Genomic DNA, 22013 nt, shown 5'->3' on the forward strand with positions numbered 1-22013 from the left:
ATAGATAGAAACCACAGGAGGCAGCGCTTTAACACCTAGCTAGACAATATCAAGCAGGAAGGGGGTGGCAAATGGTGTGCACTTTGATGTCCTCAGTGGCCGCGCGGCTCACTGAGGACATCAAAGCGGCCGTGAAAGTGATCAGGCAGTGCTTTTCAGGCTGCCAAATGGTGCGCGCGCCCGGCGCACATGCACTGTATTTGGAGGCCTGAAAAGCCACTGTTTGCACTTCCAAAACTCGCTTACTATAAGTATCGCCAGAGAAGCGCTAAAGCGCTGTCTCAGGCGGGACCTAAAAAGCGGCAGTGGTGAGATGGGAGTGGTGCTTTCCACTAGCAGACACCCCCCTCCCCCCTGAGGGGGGGGGGGGCGGCCGGGCTTTGTGTCAGGGCCAGTTTTGGTTCCTAGTCTGGCCATGAGTAAATGCTGTAATTGATAGAATCTGGAATTTGTCCTTTTAATGGAAACATATAAAAAAGATTTTCACGAGATACAGTTAGCATATTGCCAGAATGTAACTTCATACCTTTTGGCAATTGTTTTGCCCCAGCCTTTTAATACTGTGTGCAACCTTTCGTATATCGTGTGTCATACATTTTTTAAACTAAGGACTTAGGGGCATATGTATCAACATCTCCATTTGCGATTCTCAAATAGCGATTTTTAAAGAATCGCTATTTGAGAATTGCAAAACGGGATGTATTTAAAAAATCGCAAAACTTTTGCGATTTCTTAAAATTCCTTAATTGCGATTAGCAAATTGCGAACTCGCAATTAAGGAATCCCTACCCATTCATTGCTATGGGCCAGGAGACCCATAGGAATGAATGGGAAGTAATTCTCAAATTGCGAATCGCAATTTGCTAATCGCAATTTGAGAATAATTTCAAAGGTGCAAGGGTGTCAAGATGACACCCTGATACACCCCTGAAATTAGCATGTGTGGTATATGGCGCACATACATGCCCTAAGGGCATGTATGTGCGTCACGTGGCACTTTGTAAAATTACAAAACATGCATTTGTAAAAGAAATTGCAAATTAACACCAACTAGTAGTTGGTGGTAATTTGCGATTTCTTAAGGATTAATCTCAATCCTTTGGTGAGTGTTACATATCATTTAAGAAATCGCTATTTGCGATTTCTTAAATGCTTACGCTAACTTAAGAAATCGCTAAATTTGCGAAAGGAATTTGCCTAATACATACCGTTTTGCGAATTTTTAGTCGCAAACGCTGTATTTTGCGAATCGCAGCATTTGCGAGTAAAAATTTGCTTGATACATATGCCCCCAAAATATTTACAGGCTTGGACCTTTTAGAACTATAACAACATAAAAACTCTTCCCCAGTACAGTGATCGCATTAACCAACTGAGCTTTCATAACAGAAAAATGCATTTCACAAAATAAATTTCAGACTCGCCAATTCTGAAAGGTCACCAAAATCGAATATTTTGTTCTTTTTAGACGTGTCTGACTTCGACCCCACACTTGCTGAACCTACACTCGGTGTGCTCAGGGCTTAAAGTGGGATGAAAAAACTGGGGGGGTCTCTCATAGGGGCGGTGTAATTTAGGGTGTGGCTTAAAACACTTTAGTTAAAAATCTGTACTTTGCATAGTGTGCCTCCTCACTGGTATTTTGCTGCTTCTGTCTATACATCCATATGTATAATACAACAAGTAAAATTACACCTACAACAAGCCAGGAGTTTTGGCTTTGTCAATGGTTGTAAATTGCATAAGAGAAATAAGCAGCAACTATGACTGCCTTGTATATATTATTGAAAATGCTTTAATTCGCCTAGGCGAAGTTGTTGCATAAGGCTAAGGCTAAGAAAGCAGGTTCGAGACTAACGTCAGATCACCATTAAAAAATTGATATATCCTCGTTTAATGTAACTGGTGCTCGTGTAAAGTGCTCCAATACCTTCGGCTGAGTTTGCGCTATGTAAAACTGAAAAAACGAGCTTCTTTAGAGTTACATCAAAAGCAGTGAAGAGGGGTACAGTTGCAGAATTAAAGTTTTTTTTTTTCACCCTGACGGTGAAGTCAAAAATGGAGAGCCTGATAGGGACCAGTCTCAGCCCCTGCTTTTAAGAACTGCCAGTCCTGAGCACCGGCAGGACCCGGCCCACTTAAAGCCCTGGTACTCAGAATCACAGTTCCCATAAATTTCCTTATGCATTTCGGGGGCTGAATTCCCAAGGGATTACGAAGGTCCTCCCTCTTTGGGAATGTCCATGATTTCCCCCACACGCAGACCTGCATCGATGACAGTTCAGAGGAAACCCTAAGGCGTCCATTGGTTCTCGAGGCACTGGTGTCTCCATAGTGGCTTCTGGTCTGTGTTCTGCCAGGTAGGCCGGCCGGCAAGTCCAACGAATGAAGAAACGTCATGCTGATATCCACCATCATCCCCCTATTTTTTTAATATTTTGTGCGTCAAGCCGCAGAATTCAGGGTAAATCAGCTGATGGTGTATGTGGCTGACGTTTAGGGGGCGGTTGTGGGGTCTAAAGGCGGCTAGATGTACTGGCTACACCCAGCTCCAAATAGGGGCCTAGTACACATGCCCGTAACTCTGCTAAAATGACATTTTATCTGCCATTTTGCAAGGACTTATTAAAAAGCATTTGTGTTAAACTGCAAAAGTCCATAACCTCTGTCTCATTTCATTTCTAATTGCTTGTCGCTTTTCAAGAAAATCAGAGAAATGAATTAGAGCACGTTTTATTATTAGAACTAGAAGAAATCCCTTACCCACAAATGCTAACATGTCATGTAACTGCAAATTAGCACCTTCCTTTTGTTGTAAATATCAGACATGAGAAGGAGTGTATTCTGCCACGAGCATCAAATTGAATTTAATGCATCATGTACCATGATATAGGAAGATGTAATTTCGCATCCTCTGAGGTATTTTGCAAGCATATGAGAGACCGTATGAGCAATGCATTTAATGGCGCCATGATAACAAAGTGGTTATCTGACTGAATACACATGAAGGGCAGTGGGCATCTGTGCGCATTGCAGTGCTACACAATAGATGGACGGACAGATGGACGGATGGATGGATGTATGGATAGAGAGAGAGAGAGAGAGAGATAGATAGATATCCTGTGTGAGGTATAGTTGCAGGGCCGGGGCTAGGCATGGGCAGTGTGGGCTGCTGCCCAGGGCCCCACCTTCACCTTATCCACATGGGGCCCCGCACCAGTTGGTCACAGACCACAGCATGCTTCTCACATGCATTTCTGCCCACTGCTGTGTGCTCCTCTTGTGCCCCCCCCCATCCATGCACTAATTAGCAGCCAGGTGTGGCTCTGCCTCGCACTTCAAAGGGCAAGAAAGATTGGAGGCGTGGGGGTGACAATTTACACCCCACACAGATGATTCGGGCGGGGTGGAGGAGACAGCAGCCACACTGTCTGCTGCTCATGAGGGTGCCTCATTTGTTGCCTTGGCCACAATCGCTGCGAGGCCTAAGGGAGGGGCCCCCTACCCTGGGCCTCTCACCACTACACAATTGCTGCGAGGCCCAAGAGAGGCCCCTTCCATGGGCATTGCAGGGGTATACCATGGCTGTGTTACCAAGGAGAGGGGGGCTTCAACCCTGGGCCTCCCAGTTATGGTATTTTGCAGCGAGGCCCAGGAGAGGTGTGAATTCCCCTGGGCCCCCTTAGCACTAGACCAGGGCTGCCACAGGCTGATGAGGGCATCCCCTTCTGGCCTCACAAGGCTACAGAATGTCTGAGAGGCCTGGGAAAGTTTTCAATCTGCCTATGTGTGCCATTTCCATGCTTTCTGTGTGCTCATGTGACATTTTATTTAGTGAAAAATCATTTGCATTCTGGGATATGTAGTATTGTTTGCCAATTAAAGAAGGGCTTCCCAGCCTTGGGATGTAAGTGATATTGGCTAACAGGGCAGATTTGCCAGTGAGCATGTCTATATGATCTTAAAGTGTAATGATTTACCAATTAGATGAAATAATATAATGTATTTCCACTTAATATAGTTTTAAAAAATTCCAACTTATTTTATCAGTGCAAATATTCATATGTCTGTTGATATTGCATCAGTAAAGTTAATTCATGCAAAATCATTTCAACAACGCCATATGATTAATAGTCAATTTTCTAGCATTAATGTGATATCACGCCATATGCAAATTAGGAGGGCCTCTCACATTCCCTTTCTGCCCAGAGCCCCAAAAATCCTAGGACCTGCCCTGGATGGTATGTAAGCCCTAGTGCTGCACAGGCCATCAGCCACAAAGCTATATCACTGGCCATGAGATAAGATACGGCCATCACAGAAGACACCCCTATGGAACAAATGAGGAGAGATGAAAAACTAGCTGACACAATGGTTGCTTGGATGGCAATGATTCTGAACTTATTGGATCTCCTTAATTGTCTATGTCCATGAGCACACAAAAGTAGACGCTGGAAGAATGTCAAGGGAGGGACTCTGTTACAGAAATGAAGTCATGGGCATAGGAGGCGTTTAAATTCTGGTTGGAGGTGCGGAGGAGGTTAGTGAGGAGATCCACTAGATCAGAGGTCTTCAAACTAGGGGGCGGGCCCCCCCAGGGGGGTCTCAAGTTATCCCAGGGGGGTGCCAGGCTCTGGCCAAAAGAAGCATTATCCTGACAGCAGTGATTTGTTTTAGGCAGGGAAAAAAATGAGCAGCAGTATTCCACTCTGTAATGGTCCATCACTAACTTCTTTTGTCATTTACATCTGGCTGGGAGAAGGTGTCAAAAAGGAAGGGACTCCAAATACTCTTCTACACCCCCACCACTATTTCTAATAATCACCCTCTGGATACTTTTACACGTTAGTAAGGCCTGCCTGTCCAGAATAGTATGTTTGGCAATCATGTATTTGGCTGAATTTTTAAAACAGTAAGAGAATTTAACTGCAATGTTTAAATATATCTTGTGTTTAAATAAGTCGAGACGTATTATTTATTTATTTATTTTATATGGCGCAACAGCTACCCAATAAGGGTTTTATTGGCCATTTAATGGAATAATCGTGAAAAATTCTGAGGGGAGCCTGATTAATTTTATTTTTTCACTGGGGGGGGGGCGCAGCATTAAAAAGTTTGTAGAGCTGTGCTCTAGATGATAGTACTGACCCCATCAAAATTGCTGTTTACCTTATTAATTGAGCCTGCAAGTCCCAATTAACAGGTACATGCATGAAAAATGCCATGGTTTGGAAGTAAAACAGTGACGTGACAATGGAAAATAAAAATGTGTAAAATAAGTATACCTATGCCTTTTACAACTGAGAAGGTACTGCAAGATATACTGGCAAAGTCCTATGTTATGTTATGTAGATTTGTATAGCGCACCCGGGAGGGTACCCTGGTGCTGATCAGGTGTGAGTCTAGGCACACCTAGGGCTTAGCTGACCTACTCGAAAAGATAGGTCTTCAGCTTCATGCAGAATTCAAGAAGTAATTAGGAGGAGTAGCGGAAGGTCATTCCATGATTTGGCAACAATATAGGAGAAGGATCAACCGTCAGATAGAGTGGTCTGTATGTGTGGGATTTGTGCAAGTAGGAGTCCGAATAAGCAGAGATGTCTGGAAGGTTTGTTAAAGCAGATATAATTGTTGAGGTATGCTGGGACAGTGTTATGTAGTGCCTTCAAAGTGTGGATGAGGAGATTGAATTGTGCTTGTTCGTGAAGGGCGCAGCATTAAAAAGTTTGTAGAGCTGTGCTCTAGATGATAGTACTGACCCCATCAAAATTGCTGTTTACCTTATTAATTGAGCCTGCAAGTCCCAATTAACAGGTACATGCATGAAAAATGCCATGGTTTGGAAGTAAAACAGTGACGTGACAATGGAAAATAAAAATGTGTAAAATAAGTATACCTATGCCTTTTACAACTGAGAAGGTACTGCAAGATATACTGGCAAAGTCCTATGTTATGTTATGTAGATTTGTATAGCGCACCCGGGAGGGTACCCTGGTGCTGATCAGGTGTGAGTCTAGGCACACCTAGGGCTTAGCTGACCTACTCGAAAAGATAGGTCTTCAGCTTCATGCAGAATTCAAGAAGTAATTAGGAGGAGTAGCGGAAGGTCATTCCATGATTTGGCAACAATATAGGAGAAGGATCAACCGTCAGATAGAGTGGTCTGTATGTGTGGGATTTGTGCAAGTAGGAGTCCGAATAAGCAGAGATGTCTGGAAGGTTTGTTAAAGCAGATATAATTGTTGAGGTATGCTGGGACAGTGTTATGTAGTGCCTTCAAAGTGTGGATGAGGAGATTGAATTGTGCTTGTTCGTGAAGGGCGCAGCATTAAAAAGTTTGTAGAGCTGTGCTCTAGATGATAGTACTGACCCCATCAAAATTGCTGTTTACCTTATTAATTGAGCCTGCAAGTCCCAATTAACAGGTACATGCATGAAAAATGCCATGGTTTGGAAGTAAAACAGTGACGTGACAATGGAAAATAAAAATGTGTAAAATAAGTATACCTATGCCTTTTACAACTGAGAAGGTACTGCAAGATATACTGGCAAAGTCCTATGTTATGTTATGTAGATTTGTATAGCGCACCCGGGAGGGTACCCTGGTGCTGATCAGGTGTGAGTCTAGGCACACCTAGGGCTTAGCTGACCTACTCGAAAAGATAGGTCTTCAGCTTCATGCAGAATTCAAGAAGTAATTAGGAGGAGTAGCGGAAGGTCATTCCATGATTTGGCAACAATATAGGAGAAGGATCAACCGTCAGATAGAGTGGTCTGTATTTGTGGGATTTGTGCAAGTAGGAGTCCGAATAAGCAGAGATGTCTGGAAGGTTTGTTAAAGCAGATATAATTGTTGAGGTATGCTGGGACAGTGTTATGTAGTGCCTTCAAAGTGTGGATGAGGAGATTGAATTGTGCTCGTTCGTGAAGGGGGAGCTAGTGGAGCTCCTTCAGGTGTGGTGTGAGGTGAGTGCGGCATGTGAGGTTGAGAATGATTCTGGCCACCGAGTTCTGAATGGTCTGCAGCGTTCTGCTGAGTTTTTTAATGTTTCTAGCATAGAGGGTGTTCCAGAGGTCCAGCTTGCTTGTGACCATGGTGTGCATCTTGAGGGTATGAATGCAAGAGTCATAACGGCATTGACTTGGGCATTGGCCCACCAGCCCTGCCGCGTGATTGCTGCTCGAGTGACAAGAAGCATGTTTTGCTCACCAGACTCAATCGGGCAGAGCACACCAGCCCGAGTGGTAGGAAATGTCGGTATTCAGCTTTAGGCAATTGGTCTTTATCCAGTGGGCAATTTAAGTCATGCAGGCATTAAACTTGATTCAGGTACTGGGCGTTCTGTCTGTGAGGATGAGAACGAGTTGTGTGTGATTGGCGTAGTAGAAGATGTTGATCTCATGAGAGCAGATGATGCTGGGTATAGGGACCATATATTCAGTGATGAGGGTCAGCCTTAAGGAGGATCCTTGAGGAAATCCGCAGATGAGGTTGTGGACATCCAAGGTGTATGGTGCCAGGCTGACTGGCTCGGTCCTTCCAGTCAGGACGGAGCAGATCCATTAGAGTGTATATCCATGAACTCCAATGTCATGTAGGCATTGGATTAGAGTGGAGTGGGAGGCTCTGTCAAATGCTGCGGAGGGATTCAGGAATATGAGGGCCGCTGTGTCTCCTCTGCCCAGAGTCAAGCCGATATCATCAGTGGTAGCGATGAGGACATTTTCCATGCTGTGGTTGGGTCTCAAACCAGACTGAGTGATGTCAGGGAGTCAGTGAGGTATCTCTTGATAATTTACTCTAAGACCGTGGCTGGGAATTGTAGCAGGAATATCAGTCCTTGGTTGGCAAGAATTGAAGGGTTCGCAGAGGGTTTCTTTAGCAATTGGAGGACAGATGCTCATTTCCAAGTATCTGGGAAAGTTGAAGAAGAGGTGTAGGTATTCAGAGTGGGTGTGAGCATGACACTGATGGGTTGCAGTACTCTGGAGTAGGCCTGGTGGGGGTAGGGGTCCGATGGGCCCCTAAAGTGGATGGAACTAATGGGGGCAGCAATTTGTTCTGATGGTTATGTGGTTATGATCAGTTCTTTGGATAATATCGAGGCATGTGGCGTGGTCAGTCAGGTTTGATTGTGGGCTGAAGTTGCTGTAAATTGCAGTGATTTTGTTGTTGAAGAATTGTGACAGATTGTTGCAGAGGTCCTGCGAAGGAGTGTTTGAACTGGAGATGGCTAAATAGTGAGATTAAATCTTTCACAATGATGAAGATTTCTTTGCGTCTGTTGGTGCTGCTTTTGATGTGGTGCACGAGAGCACCGAGTTTGGTGGTATGGATCATTTGGTGGTAGTGCCTTAGGGGGGATTAGAACGTGCTCCTGTGTACATTGTACTGACTCATTCACTATTTGTGCTCCAGTTGTTTGCGGCAAAGTTTCATCAGTCTGAGTTCCTCCATGTACCAACTGGCCTGAGGTCTGGATCTTGTTGTATTGCTGTGTTTGAGGGGGGCAGGGAGTCAGCCCAGGAGATGAGCTAATATTTTTAAATCTTGATGACTTTGAGAAGGATGTTGTGCATTGACACAGCACTTTTGAAAAACACACACAGTGCTGGGGCCCTAAGACTGACAAGGCAGTGATGGAAGAAGGTCATGTTGCTGGAGTTCCTTATCATCATGACACTATTGTTTTCACCCTCAAAGCTGCTGTGATATGCAAAGAGCTATGTTACTTTTTCAGTGTTTTTCCTGTGTTTATCACACACCTTCAGGTATTGGGTACTGCTGCTAGGTACTCTAACGAGATGGGACCGCCCTGCTCCATGGCCTGCTGGTTTTGCGGCACTGACCGGACTGTAGGCATCTCCATTGGCAAGGAGTGTCTGAAGTTTGCTAGGGCTGTTACCAAGATGGGTCTCACACTGTGTTTGCTTACCTGGTGTAATTGTGTGGTATCCTGCCCTCAGATCAGCTCTAGGCAAAGGCAAGCAGAAGCTAAACCAACGAGGACCTTGATGTCCTGAATGTCACTCAGAACCTGCACTGGCTTAACTTTTGCTCCACTCGTACTCAGGAGGATGACTGCACTGCATACAGCCAGAGTCTTAGGATTTCTGGCTTAACTTGAAAGACCAGTGATGCATTAAAGGCTGTCAATATTCCAGCCTCTCTGCTACTGTGACCTACCCTGCTCTCATGACTGGAAATGGTTCCGCCTGTGCCTACAGGTATGGATCCTATGTGGAAAAAGTGTGTAGGGTCGCTCTTATCAGCAGCACTAAACATTAATTAAAACCCTGCAAAAACTCTCATAAAGGAGCAACACTATCTGCACTGAAAAAATCAGAAAAACAAAGGACTGTATTAATAATATCTGCAGTGAAAAAATATCAGAAAAATTAAGGGCTAACTACCTCAGTACGTTAAGGATGTAAATTATTGTTCTCTTGAAGTTTCTTTACATAGGACCTCCTTGTGCTGTGGACAAATGATCATTTGCAAGTGTGTATGGTGAAACTACTGTTAGTTTGGTTGGTTTTCCTTTTACCACTGAAGAGTCTCATTTATTCTAGGGCAAGTAGCCTGCTGGCCCATTGGGTCACTGGAGGCTAGATGTCCACTCCCCCAGTGGAGTACTACCCACAAACTCAGAAATCCATGCCTGCCGGGTGGGATCTCTAAAGCCATCAGAGAAAACATTGTGTGGCAATTGCTGTAAAATGAATGCCCTAACATGTATGAAGTTTTCTCTCTACACGTGGGGACAAGTTACCAGTTTCCCTATCTTGACACACCATGCATCACATCCATCTCATGCCAGTCCTTGGGAGGGAAATTTAGTGATTGTCACCCTGATCTAATCTTTAAGCTGGAGAAGGCTTTTCATATTGTATGACCATGCTAACACATTTGTAGGGTTGGCAGGAATGACAGTCACTGGGTGGGATATGAGAGATATTCTTGCAACCATGGAAAGTTGAAAATGTGCAGTTCTCAATTTGTCCCATACTAGATCTGAGTAGCTTATCCAGTCATGTTTTTTCTAGACACTGCAAAATCTGTAGTATTGTATTTCTAACAATAAATAAAACCACAAGTATCAGATGAGAAAGAAAATAAAAACAGGACTGGTTAAACTAAATATTCACACCTGTATCAACTTGAGAAGTCTAGTGAAGCTTTGCAAATTGAAATGCTTCTAGCCATTATTAAGTAAGCTGGCCAGTAAGGGAACAGGCAGGGACAAAGTAATTCTCTCTGGGTCACACAGTTCGATCAAATGCAGAAGCGGGATTTCAGCTTAGTTTCTGGGTTCTGACTGTTTGCTACAGTGCAGCAATATGTTATGTGCTCCCACCAACCTTCCCAAATAATTTGTAATGGTAATTTAATACCTGCTTCCCTCCTTCCACAAACTCGGAACATTTTGTAAATTAACAGAATGTTTGCAAGGACTTCCCATTGCATTTCCACTCTTGTAAAATAAATAGAAATTCCAAAATATTATTTTTATTTGATTGAAGAAGAAGTGACCAATACAAAGACAAATACATTGGGGGGAAAAACCCCTTCCAAAATATTCAACTTTTAAAAATTGCATCAAAGTTTGCATATTTCATTGGCAAATATACATTATATAATATAGTTTACTGGGCCCAATCTCCAAAACAAATCTCTGATCTTGAACTACAGCATTGATCAGTCCTCTCTCTTGGTCCTCCAATGGACCTTGCTGTGTGCCGAGAGGGGTTGGATATAAGGGTTCCAACAGTTATCCAATGAGGATCAGGAATTGGATAACTGGATTGCAAACTAAAAATTAAATTAATGGAACTTATCCTCAATTTGATGCTATAAAGATAGAGGATTAATACTGAAGCCCCAAATCTCCTGAAGAAATGTAGGCAAGCCAAAATAATACACACTCATAGTTCAGAAAAGGCAATACAGAATAGTAACATTAATATGTGGTGTTCTGAAATCTCTTTAAACTGATCTTCTTTAGTCATTAGTAAACTTTATTTACTTTAGCAGAACAAATTATGATAACTGATGCAATCTAGTGAATCTATTTTAGTTTGTCAAATCTTTATAAGTTTATAAGTGCATCAATAGAAATACAGCATTAATAAAGAACTATCAATACCCAAAGCTCACAAGTTCAGGAAAGGATGCACATTGTCCAGTTTGAGTAGTCCCTGAAGGAAGAGACCACTTGCCTCATATGCCCCAAGTTTGGAAAGGAAACCAGATGAGTCCGCAAATCCCTGAAATCAGTTCTCAATCAGCATGTATGCAGAACTGAAGCCGTTTGTCTTCACCATCATCTGCACAAGAGAGTCTCTATTTATCAATGCACAAAAGCCACAAAAAGGAAAGTGGCAAAAGAGAGTGTGAAAAGAGGAGAGAGTGATCCCAATCCATCAAATCAAGCAGTATGATATCCTTAGCATTTCCGGGAATGACACCTCCTGGTTTCATATCATCGACTCAGACCACTCAGTTTATTGGTCAGTTCATATTGGACTATGGCTCAGACAACATTAAGAAGACACAAAATGCAGAGGAAATAGGTGGAGTTATTACGCATTCCTTAAGTTATCTTGCATATGAAACGTTAAACAATGCCTCTTTATCTACAGCGCATAGACAAATTTCAAAAATCAGGTTCCCAAGAAGAGTATACAATACATGAGAACTCAGGAAAAGTATAATTTGGATACATACAAATGGTGACAATGGTGAATCCCCTCACGTTCAGTGTGCTTAGCGAGGCACAAAAATTCATTAATACAGTTTGGCCTATGTTAGGCTAATATGATGCAGAATATATTGGATTTATAACTATATATTTATGAAAACATGAAGTTCAAATTCTAGTATAACTTCTAATGTACTTGAGAATATTTATTATGGTCAAAATTAATTAATGTAGAAATAGGGTAAAATTACATTTACAAGTACCAACTTGTAAAAACATTTTTGAATTTACTTGTAAAAACTTGTTTCAAAAAATAATTATTAGCACACGTATAAAGTACATTCTCTGAAACTTTTGCAAATGCATCTTTTAGCAGAAAGGTGTAACACCTATTTTTCTCTTTGTCATTTTGGGGCACATGTTATCCCACATATAAGTTTTTTTTAAATAAATTTCACTATCAAAATCAAGATTAATCCTCCTATTTCATAAATGTCATTTGTTATTCTTTTATGTAAAGGAATTTTGAAACTGATTAGAGGTAAACTCAATAACCTGAGAATTCACCATGTGCACATGTTCTAACACACGTTACATTTTTTTAATGATTTTTCTTTAATAAATCACAATCTGTGTTACCCATAAATATTAATATTAATCTAGATTACTCTTTTTCTGCATGCTTTTACGATGCAGAAACAAGGTTCTTAGTTTTTATCATCTTTTCTATAATGTGGACAACAAGGGAGTTATTTTGTCCTAGCCAATTGGTGCACTTTATGCACATCGAAGATTTACTTATGTGCACAAAACATTTTGTGATGTTACTCTGTAAAGTGGCACACATATGGTAAGATTTACTGAAATCTCATGCAACGCATCGCAGCAGGCAGAAAAGCTGTGCTGCGTTGCGCAAGAAGAAAACAGCAGGAGCGCACCATATTCACAGAAATATGACACTCTCCTTTCCTCTCCATAGTGCTGCCGCTGAAATTAGCTGCAGTGCTCCATACACACCATAGTGCAAGGGTGTCTGCATGGTTTGGCATAGGTTTTATAGTGGAAGGATAGCCTTCCAGCACAAAATACTACACTCATACTAACTTTAAACCGTTTCCCACTTGGCATGTGTGCTGTACAGTGCAAAAGGAAAAGTTGGAAAAGGAAGAAAAGATGAAAGGAGTTCTCCTTCATAGCGCCTATTTGAAATGGGTGCAATCTTCTGTTGCTAAACCCTGTCTGCTATTATTTAAGTACAGAGGGCTTAACATCAGATATCTTGCGTGGTTGCATGGGAACACCCATGCACCACCCATGGTATGCCCCCCTGGTGCTAAGTAATGCAAAGCAGCATTACTTTCAAGTGATTTTTCCAGTGCTAAACAAGTTTAGCAATGGAAGTAAATAGATAAAAAAATATTTTGCATCAATTTGCATCACTTTTGTGATGCAACCACGGGGTAAAATCTTTGTAAATAGACCCCTCAGTGTGAACTACATTAGCTGAAAATATAGCAAGTTCCATTCTCAAACACAAACATGGAGAAGAGAATGTAGATTCCATAGAAAAATTCTAATATACTAAACTGTAAAATTTCAGTCTTGTATCTATCTATCTATCTATCTATCTATCTATCTATCTATCTATCTATCTATCTATCTATCTATCTATCTATCTATCTATCTATCTATCTATCTATCTATCTATCTATCTATCTATCTATCTATCTATCTATCTATCTATCTATCTATCTATCCATTATAGAAAAATGAAGTGAATTTATGCAAAACCCAACATCTTCTGCTATATTTTATTTCGAAATGCATTTTGATACCAATTTTGGACACAGGGATGCACTTTGCACTAAAAGAAGTGTAAAAGAGATAAGTGCCACTTTGCCTCTAGAATTATCTGCCCCTGGTTATAGCTGCTATGCAGGGGCAGAGGGGTACATGACATAAATAACTTGGCCTCTCTTCCCTGTCTCAAATGTAAAAAGAAAAAATACCCGGCCTTCACTCCACCAGTCTCTGTGCCTTCCCTTCCCTCTCGACCCGAAGCCGCGGTCCCTGTTTTCCAGCACTGCTCTAATAGGCTCTCAGTAAGACATGCCAGAGCATCCTGGAATTTGTTTATTATGTAGCAGCAGTGGCTAAGAAGTTCTGTTATCAACTGTTGCTATGTCATAGCAGTGAATTACTGGATTTCAAATACAGTCATTCATGCGAATGGCTCTGCATGAAAGTCATGAATATTATATAGACTGATAACTGAATATATGGGATGTTTTCCACCGAAGGGTTCTGAGTGACATCAAATAGACAACAAGAGTGAAGCTTGAGTTGTCTATGATGCCACTCCGAGCCCCAAGGTTAAAAATATTCCTGTTATTTCATTTTCACCCAGCTATAATTTAATGCTCTTTATGGCCCCTATAGTCATCAGACCTTACTTTCAACTAATTCTCGAGGCAGAGGAGTAACAGAAGAAATAAACACAACATGACCCCTCCTTCCTGTGCCGAATGTAAAAGGCAAAAAAAAATGGCCTCCTGCCACCCACACCGCCACCCATGCTCCTTACGTCCCCTCCAGAAACTGTGCTACCTGCTCTCCAGCGCTACAGACTATCCAACAGCCCTGCCACAGCAGCTTGCAATTCATTTATGGTATAGCAACAGTGGGTAACAAATTTTGCTACCCACGGTTGCTACATCACAGCAGTGAATTACTGGATGTATAAACCAGATAATCACACCAATCACTCTCTACGAGAGCCATACCTAACATAGAAATATAGTATTGGTACATAACTAATGTCTTTCTTCTTATTGAATAGAGGAAATAATAAACAGATTTTTTATCAGTGATACCCATTGGATGGTAGGGAGAGTTTCTAATAAAAAGTGCAAAAATATAACCCTAGATTTATCCTTTGTAGATTACAAGGTGTTGTACCGCATCAGGGGGAATACACTGTACAGTAAGGGCAGTCCATAGCAAAAGGTAAGTCATCCTAGAGCAAGTGGCATATTATGGTATGGGGTGGCAGATTATTGAAGCGGGAATGGACTCTTGCTTCATGCGTTGTTTCTTGGTGAGTAGGTTTGTAGCACAGGTGGAACGAGGAGGAGTTCAGAGTATTCCATAATCAATATGTTTTGGAAGCTATTGCATGTGCTTTATCAGCTAAAACCCATGATGTTTCGTATTTAGATCCTAGATGTTAAACTAGCGGATTTTTTTTTGCAGGCACCTCAATTATTCAGTTGACAGCAACGGATGCGGATGACCCCACCTATGGAAACAGCGCGCGAGTAGTGTACAGTATACTTCAGGGGCAGCCATATTTTTCAGTGGACACAAAAACAGGTACTTTGATCAAAGGGACAATCTGAGCAGCAATCTTTATGGTAATAGGAGGACACTCCTTGTCTTCTAAGGAAAATGACTTACAGTAAAACTCTGGAATAACAGTATGGTGGGGATTTAATATGAAATGATAAAAAATGTACGACAACGCTTACTTTATAATGCAAGCATTCAGTTTCATTCCCTCACAGATCCGTGCATTGCTTGTTAAAGATAGATGTAGCAGATGCAGGTCTAAATATTTCTCTTTTTTGTAGCTTTGTATATTACTCATCTCTGTCTAAATATAATGATATGATTTTCTTTAAATATCTTGACGAGAGACAACAGCATTGCTGCATTGCAGAACACTTCACCAACACCCATTCTAATTTGCAGTCTACCAAATATCTTCTTTTTAAAGTGTATTAATATTATTATTTGCATTTTTAGAAATAGGTGAATAATAATAATTAAAAAATAATAATAATGATGATGAAGATTTTAATTATAATACAGCAACAAAAACAATGTGTTAGTATTGTCAGGACCGGACTGGGAACCCAAAGCAGCCCTAGTCATTTTGTCAGACCAGCCCCCTAGGGAAGGGGACGCGTGCAAGTGTGAAGCACTGCTGCTTTTGTTACTGGGGGCCGATATTGCAGTCCCGCTGCAAACCTGCCCCCAGTAGCAAAACCCGCCCCCACCACTGCAAAATGGGCCCCCACCCTTCCAGCCCCCGGGGAAACACCCGATGCCTGCTCCGGCTCCCTGATTATTATTGTTACTGTGTTGCTATTGTTGTAAATTGCTGTTGTTCTTGCTACTATTACCATTAGTGAAAAGCTCTGATATCCAGGAGGGGCTTTCTCTGGGCGTCTTATAATAGAAAGGTGTTTGACTTTTCTTAAACACAGCTCATGATGTTTCCAGTTCATGAACCCCCACAACACCAACAGGTCATGACCCCTTACACATTCTGCTCGTGAGCCTAAAGTAACATCCGCAATGACTGCTGACTTGTGGGTAGTGACTTGCTTGTAGCAGGCTTTGGAGCCTGTAGTTCTTGGACCTGTATCAGCCGCGTATAGTGTAAAAAACAGCCAATTTTAGCATCAAAGTCAGTTAATGACAGCTCATGGTACGAATTCAACACTTGGAATTAATTTCCTATTGCAGTAGAGTATGTCCTAAACCAGTGCTTATTACCCCACAAAACAGTATCCCATAGTCTTTGGCCAAATATTCATGTCCTAAACTAGTTACTCATCTGCCTACTCTAGCAAGCCACCACCTACAATCGCCAGCGCTCATGCTGGGGCAAATGATGGGACAGTTGTTACTTCCAAAGAAAGAGCCACTGTACTTTTTCGATAAAGGTTTGTCCTCAGAAGTTGAACGAGTGTGGCCACCACTTCATGTAGGGCATTATGTATGAGATTTGCATATCATGATCCTTTGTTCGGGAATGGCACTCTATGTCCCCCTCTGCAAGGCCCACTGCACTCTCTTGGAAGCCATAAGATGGTGTTGGACTAGAGCCACTGTCATGGTTAATTCCTCCAAATGAGGAGTATCCCCTGATTTAGTGTTAAAAGAGTGAGAGTGCTTGTGGCAGCCATCTTAACCACCCAAGAGAACAGTTTTTAAAATTGTATTTATTTGTTTATCAATTTTTGGGTGAATAAAATAGTGTTTCTTCGATAAATATTGTTACCTATCAATTAATTTCAAACATGAGGACTGCTGTGTGTTGTATGGATCAGAATGATGGGGGTTTGTGGCCATGACTGATAAGTAGTTTTGCAATTATGAATATACAGACACACACAACGATTGTTTAAGAAACCATAATGATGCAAGACACCTATGCCCCCCCACCCGACTAACACCTTCCCAGTCATGTCCTGATCTTTCCCAACACCCTAAACCCATCAGCCTGTGCACATTGACCTCCCTGACAAGGCATCGTCACACATATATTTCACGACGACCCTTCCTCTGTTTAGGCTTATTATGTTCCTATCTCACCTTCCTCTCAGAAACGGGCATCCCACCCCTCCTCTTCTGCGCTGAAATCAGCTGCCAAGATTCCTTATAAACCCCACCCTGATGTGGCCTTGCTGAGGGGCCTGCATTGTACAGTTGAGATAAAGCATGTTTGTTTTAATGCCCTACTGATTTCTGTACTTTTGCATAATCTTGAATCACTGCTATGATCATGTGAATACACCTGTGAAGGCTTTGTTCTTCATGTCTCCATGTCTTTGTTTTTTTTCAAAATGCCAATAAACAGAGAAAATATAAACCATAATGAATACACATATTTACAGTTGTCTCTAACTGAGGAGCTTCCTTGGCCACCATTAAAACAGATGAAACAGGATCCGTAAAGAGTGTACCTCATAAGCCAGCTCCTGTGACGTACACATCCTAAAACACTTAATTTGTACCCAGAGGTCCCTGTCAGCATCAATATTCGCGCAGTGAAGGTTCTGACACACTAGGGGTTTTGCAAGTTTTGAGAGGTCTGGAGGGGTATGTGCACTGTCAAGGTTATACATCTTAGAACAAGTGTCTTCATTCTGACAACGCTTCCGGGAAGAAAACACACTTCCTGCTCGGCCCTTTGGCTACCAGCAGTCAAACTAGAGAGAACCAGCACCGGGTACCCATGAAATGACAGGATAACTCCTCAAATTTGCAGTCAAGTGCTATTCACAGAGGAGTTGTTCTCTATTTCCTGAAAAATATATCCAACACCAACACTCCATAGGGATTGGTTACATTATCTGGGAAGATGTGCGTCTCCCAAGTCACTCACGCCTTTGTTCAGCGTGCACTTGTCGCATGGTTTTTAAAGAAAGGCATTTATACTCGGGCAAACAATAATCATACTATTAAGGAGAGTTTTTAACAAGAGATATTCAAGATTAAGCAGGAATGAAAGAAACAGCTATATCTGTTGACATCCTCTCCATTTCATCATGGCGGCCATGTTCAAATTGTTTGTATGGGGAGCCCATTGCACGGTGATTTAATTCCCATTAAGTAAACCTAATCATGTGTGATCCTGCAGTGTAACTGGAGGTAGAGGTGTGAGAGGTTTTGCATCTCCCCTATGTTAACCCAGCAAAGGTGCAGAAGGGCAATGAACAATAAAGAGGCCATTACATTTAGTTTTTACCTTGTTACATGTGCTATCAATCCAGTCATAGAGGTCAAATGTCATGCTATGCCTTTTGTCAAGCTGCTGCTTATTTAAAAGTGAACATTGGTGTTTACTTTCCTTGAATGAGGGAATTTTAAAACGTTAACCACGTGACAATCTTGCCGGAGTACAATGCGTATGACAGGAAAGGCTGCAGGATGTCAAATGTTTACTAACACACAACAACATTTGATAGTTTACAACTATTTTAAAATGCATCAGCAGTAGGAAACCCTTAAATGAGCCGCCCACAGATTTTAATAAGATCAAAACAAACTAAGACACTTTACTTATGTGATGCATATGTGCCAGCACTGGATTTCAGCATGTCATCATCTGTGCACTACATTCGTTTAGCAATAAAGCCTCATGACTGATGGAAATGTAGCAGCCGTTTCAATGGAAACGTGCTGTGGGGAGAAGACTGTAGCACACCATGCTTTATTCATTTATTTAGGGCAATTTGCTCCAAAATTACCACTGGACGCAGGCGTGCTGCCCGTGTGTGAATTGACCGCTGGATGGAGGGTACCAGCACAGACTACTCCCTTTTGCCCTTTTTGTGAGACCAGGATTGAGTCGGTTCCTCACCTTTTATTTGAATGCCCCGCATATAAAGCTCCTCGCCTCAGGTGGCTGAAACCCCTATGTAAAGAGCTAGGCACAAGACAATGTAGTGAGGCCCTCCGTATTTTAAAATTCAACACACGCCCTTTACTCGCCTGTGGTATGGCGAAGTTCTTAAACTGGGCATGGTCGATCAGATCAAAAAGGCTTTTGTATGTTGTTTAATTATGGTTTTAAAGTTGGAATTTTTATGTAATTTATTTATGCCATTCGTATTTTGAATCTGTATAACTGTTTTCTTATGAATTGGTTTTTTAAAAAGGATGTATTGTATTGTATTGCTTTTAAAGATATGTTTTATATCGAAATAAAGCCAACTTTGACTGACTGACCACTGGACGCACACTATTCGCCTACCATGCTTTGGCCGAATATGCATAGGCCATTTACTGCACTTAGTGTAACACTAGGGGGCATATTCACAAGGAAGTATCGCTGAGTTAACCCCTTCGCTGCTAGGCCTTTTCCCCTCCTGTGCTAAGCCTTTTTTGGGCTATTTGGGGTAGTGCGCGCTTAGGCCCCTGTAACTTTTTGACCACATTAGGTATCCATGCCAAATTTGCGTCCTTTTCTTCCAACATCTTGGGGATTCTAAAGGTACCCAGGGTTTGTGGATTCTCCTACAGGCTTCCCAGAAATTAGTCAAAATACAGCAAAATTTTGTTTTTTTTGTGAAAAATTGGAAAAACGGACTGCAAATGAAAGCTTCTGGGTTTTTCTCTGCAAATGGTATCAAAAAAGGGTTTGTGGGGCTGAAATCGCCATTTCTCCAGCTTTTAGGGAATGACAGAATTTTGTTAGAAAACCAACATTTTGTACACAGTTTTGGCATTTTTCTGGGACATACCCTATTTTTGCTATTTTTTGTGCTTTCAACCTCCTTCCAGTTAACGGTAGAAATGGGTACAAAAACAATAATGGATCCTATACATTTTTGAAAAGTAGACAAAATTCTGAATTCAGCAAGGGGTCATTTGTGTAGATCCATCAAGGTTTCTTTATAGAAACTTACAGGTAAATATAGGAAAAATTAAAAATTTGTTGAAAAAAGCAGCATTTTGAGTCAACGTTTTCACCTGTAACTTCTTCGAATTATGACATCTCTTTGAAAGCAATGTACCGTTACATCCGGTGGACCTTCCTGGTTGTGGGGACATATAGGACTTGTAGGTTCACCAAGAGCCCAACGAACCCAGAGTAGAAAACTGCGCAGCATTTTGTAATGTTTTCTTTTTTTGTTCCGGGTATATAGCAATTATTGTGGGAAAATGTATACATGGAAAAATCGGTATGAAAGACACCTATGTATTTCTGAAATGGGAACAAATAACAGAGTTTAGAAACAGTGCATATTTGTACATTTTCGAAATTGGGAATACTCATATTTGCATGACAATTATTGGTCATTTTTCAAAATGATTTTTTTTTTACACAATGTCTTTCATTTGGAAGGGAGAAATGCATCAAAAATCAATAGGTAATAACAGTTGCTTTACAAATCTGAACTACCCTAAGTCTCCCGATAAAAATGGTACCTCACTTGTGTGGGTAGGCATAGTGCCCACGACAGGAAGTGGCTCAAAACCTAGGGTGAACGCACCACATTTTCACACTGAAAATTTACACTTTATTTGCGAAGAGTCTAGCTGTAGTTTTTGAACCCTAGCCCTGCCGGCACCTAGGGAAACCTAGCAAACCTATACATTTTTGAAAACTAGACACCCAGGAGAATCCAGGATGGGGTGACTTGACTGCCTCCCAACATGGTCTGTTACCCAGAATCCCTTGCAAACGTAAAAAATTGACAAAAAAAACACATTTTCCCCACATTTCTGTGATGGAAAGTTCTGGAATCTGCGTGGATCCACAAATTTCCACCCACCCCGCGTTCCCCAAAGTCCTACGAGAAAAATGGTACTTCACTTGTGCGGGTCAGCCTAGTGCCCGCGACATGAAACGGTGCAAAACGCAACGTGGTTTTGCAGTGAAAAATGACCCTTTTTTTGGCAAAGTGACTAGCTGTAGATTTTGAACCCTAGCCCTGCCGGCACCTAGGGAAACCTAGCAAACCTATACATTTTTGAAAACTAGACACCCAGGGGAATCCAGGATGGGGTGACTTGACTGCCTCCCACCATGGTCTGTTACCCAGAATCCCTTGCAAACGTAAAAAATTGACAAAAAAACCACATTTTCCCCACATTTCTGTGATGGAAAGTTCTGGAATCTGCGTGGATCCACAAATTTCCACCCACCCCGCGTTCCCCAAAGTCCTACAAGAAAAATGGTACCTCACTTGTGCGGGTCGGCCTAGTGCCCGCGACATGAAACGGTGCAAAACGCAACGTGGTTTTGCAGTGAAAAATGACCCTTTTTTTGGCAAAGTGACTAGCTGTAGATTTTGAACCCTAGCCCTGTCGGCACCTAGGGAAACCTAGCAAACCTATACATTTTTGAAAACTAGACACCCAGGGGAATCCAGGATGGGGTGACTTGACTGCCTCCCACCATGGTCTGTTACCCAGAATCCCTTGCAAACGGAAAAAATTGACAAAAAAACCACATTTTCCCCACATTTCTGTGATGGAAAGTTCTGGAATCTGCGTAGATCCACAAATTTCCACCCACCCCGCGTTCCCCAAAGTCCTACGAGAAAAATGGTACCTGACTTGTGCGGGTCGGCCTAGTGCCCGCGACAGGAAACGGCGCAAAACGCAACGTGGTTTTGCAGTGAAAAATGACCCTTTTTTTGGCAAAGTGACTAGCTGTAGATTTTGAACCCTAGCCCTGCCGGCACCTAGGGAAACCTTGCAAACCTATACATTTTTAAAAACTAGACACTCAGGGGAATCCAGGATGGGGTGACTTGACTGCCTCCCAACATGGTCTGTTACCCAGAATCCCTTGCAAACCTAAAAAATTGACAAAAAAAACACATTTTCCCCACATTTCTGTGATGGAAAGTTCTGGAATCTGCGTGGATCCACAAATTTCCACCCACCCCGCGTTCCCCAAAGTCCTACGAGAAAAATGGTACCTCACTTGTGCGGGTCGGCCTAGTGCCCGCGACAGGAAACGGCGCAAAATGCAACGTGGTTTTGCAGTGAAAAATGACCCTTTTT

The 22013-nt window shown here is 42.0% G+C and overlaps 1 protein-coding gene across 3 annotated transcripts in view; it reads left to right on the plus strand.

Moving 5' to 3' along the window:
- Window positions 1–22013, plus strand: part of CDH20 (cadherin 20) — a 1519872-nt gene that overhangs the window by 1404512 nt on the left and 93347 nt on the right. For all 3 annotated transcript variants that reach the window (XM_085606877.1, XM_085606876.1, XM_085606878.1), the window contains one exon: window positions 14955–15074. In XM_085606877.1, coding sequence (XP_085463003.1) covers window positions 14955–15074 — 120 coding nt within the window. The remainder of the gene's footprint in view (window positions 1–14954; window positions 15075–22013) is intronic.

Source organism: Triturus cristatus, chromosome 5_2 (genome assembly GCF_964204655.1).
Source record: "Triturus cristatus chromosome 5_2, aTriCri1.1, whole genome shotgun sequence".
Classification (NCBI taxonomy): Eukaryota; Metazoa; Chordata; class Amphibia; order Caudata; family Salamandridae; genus Triturus; species Triturus cristatus.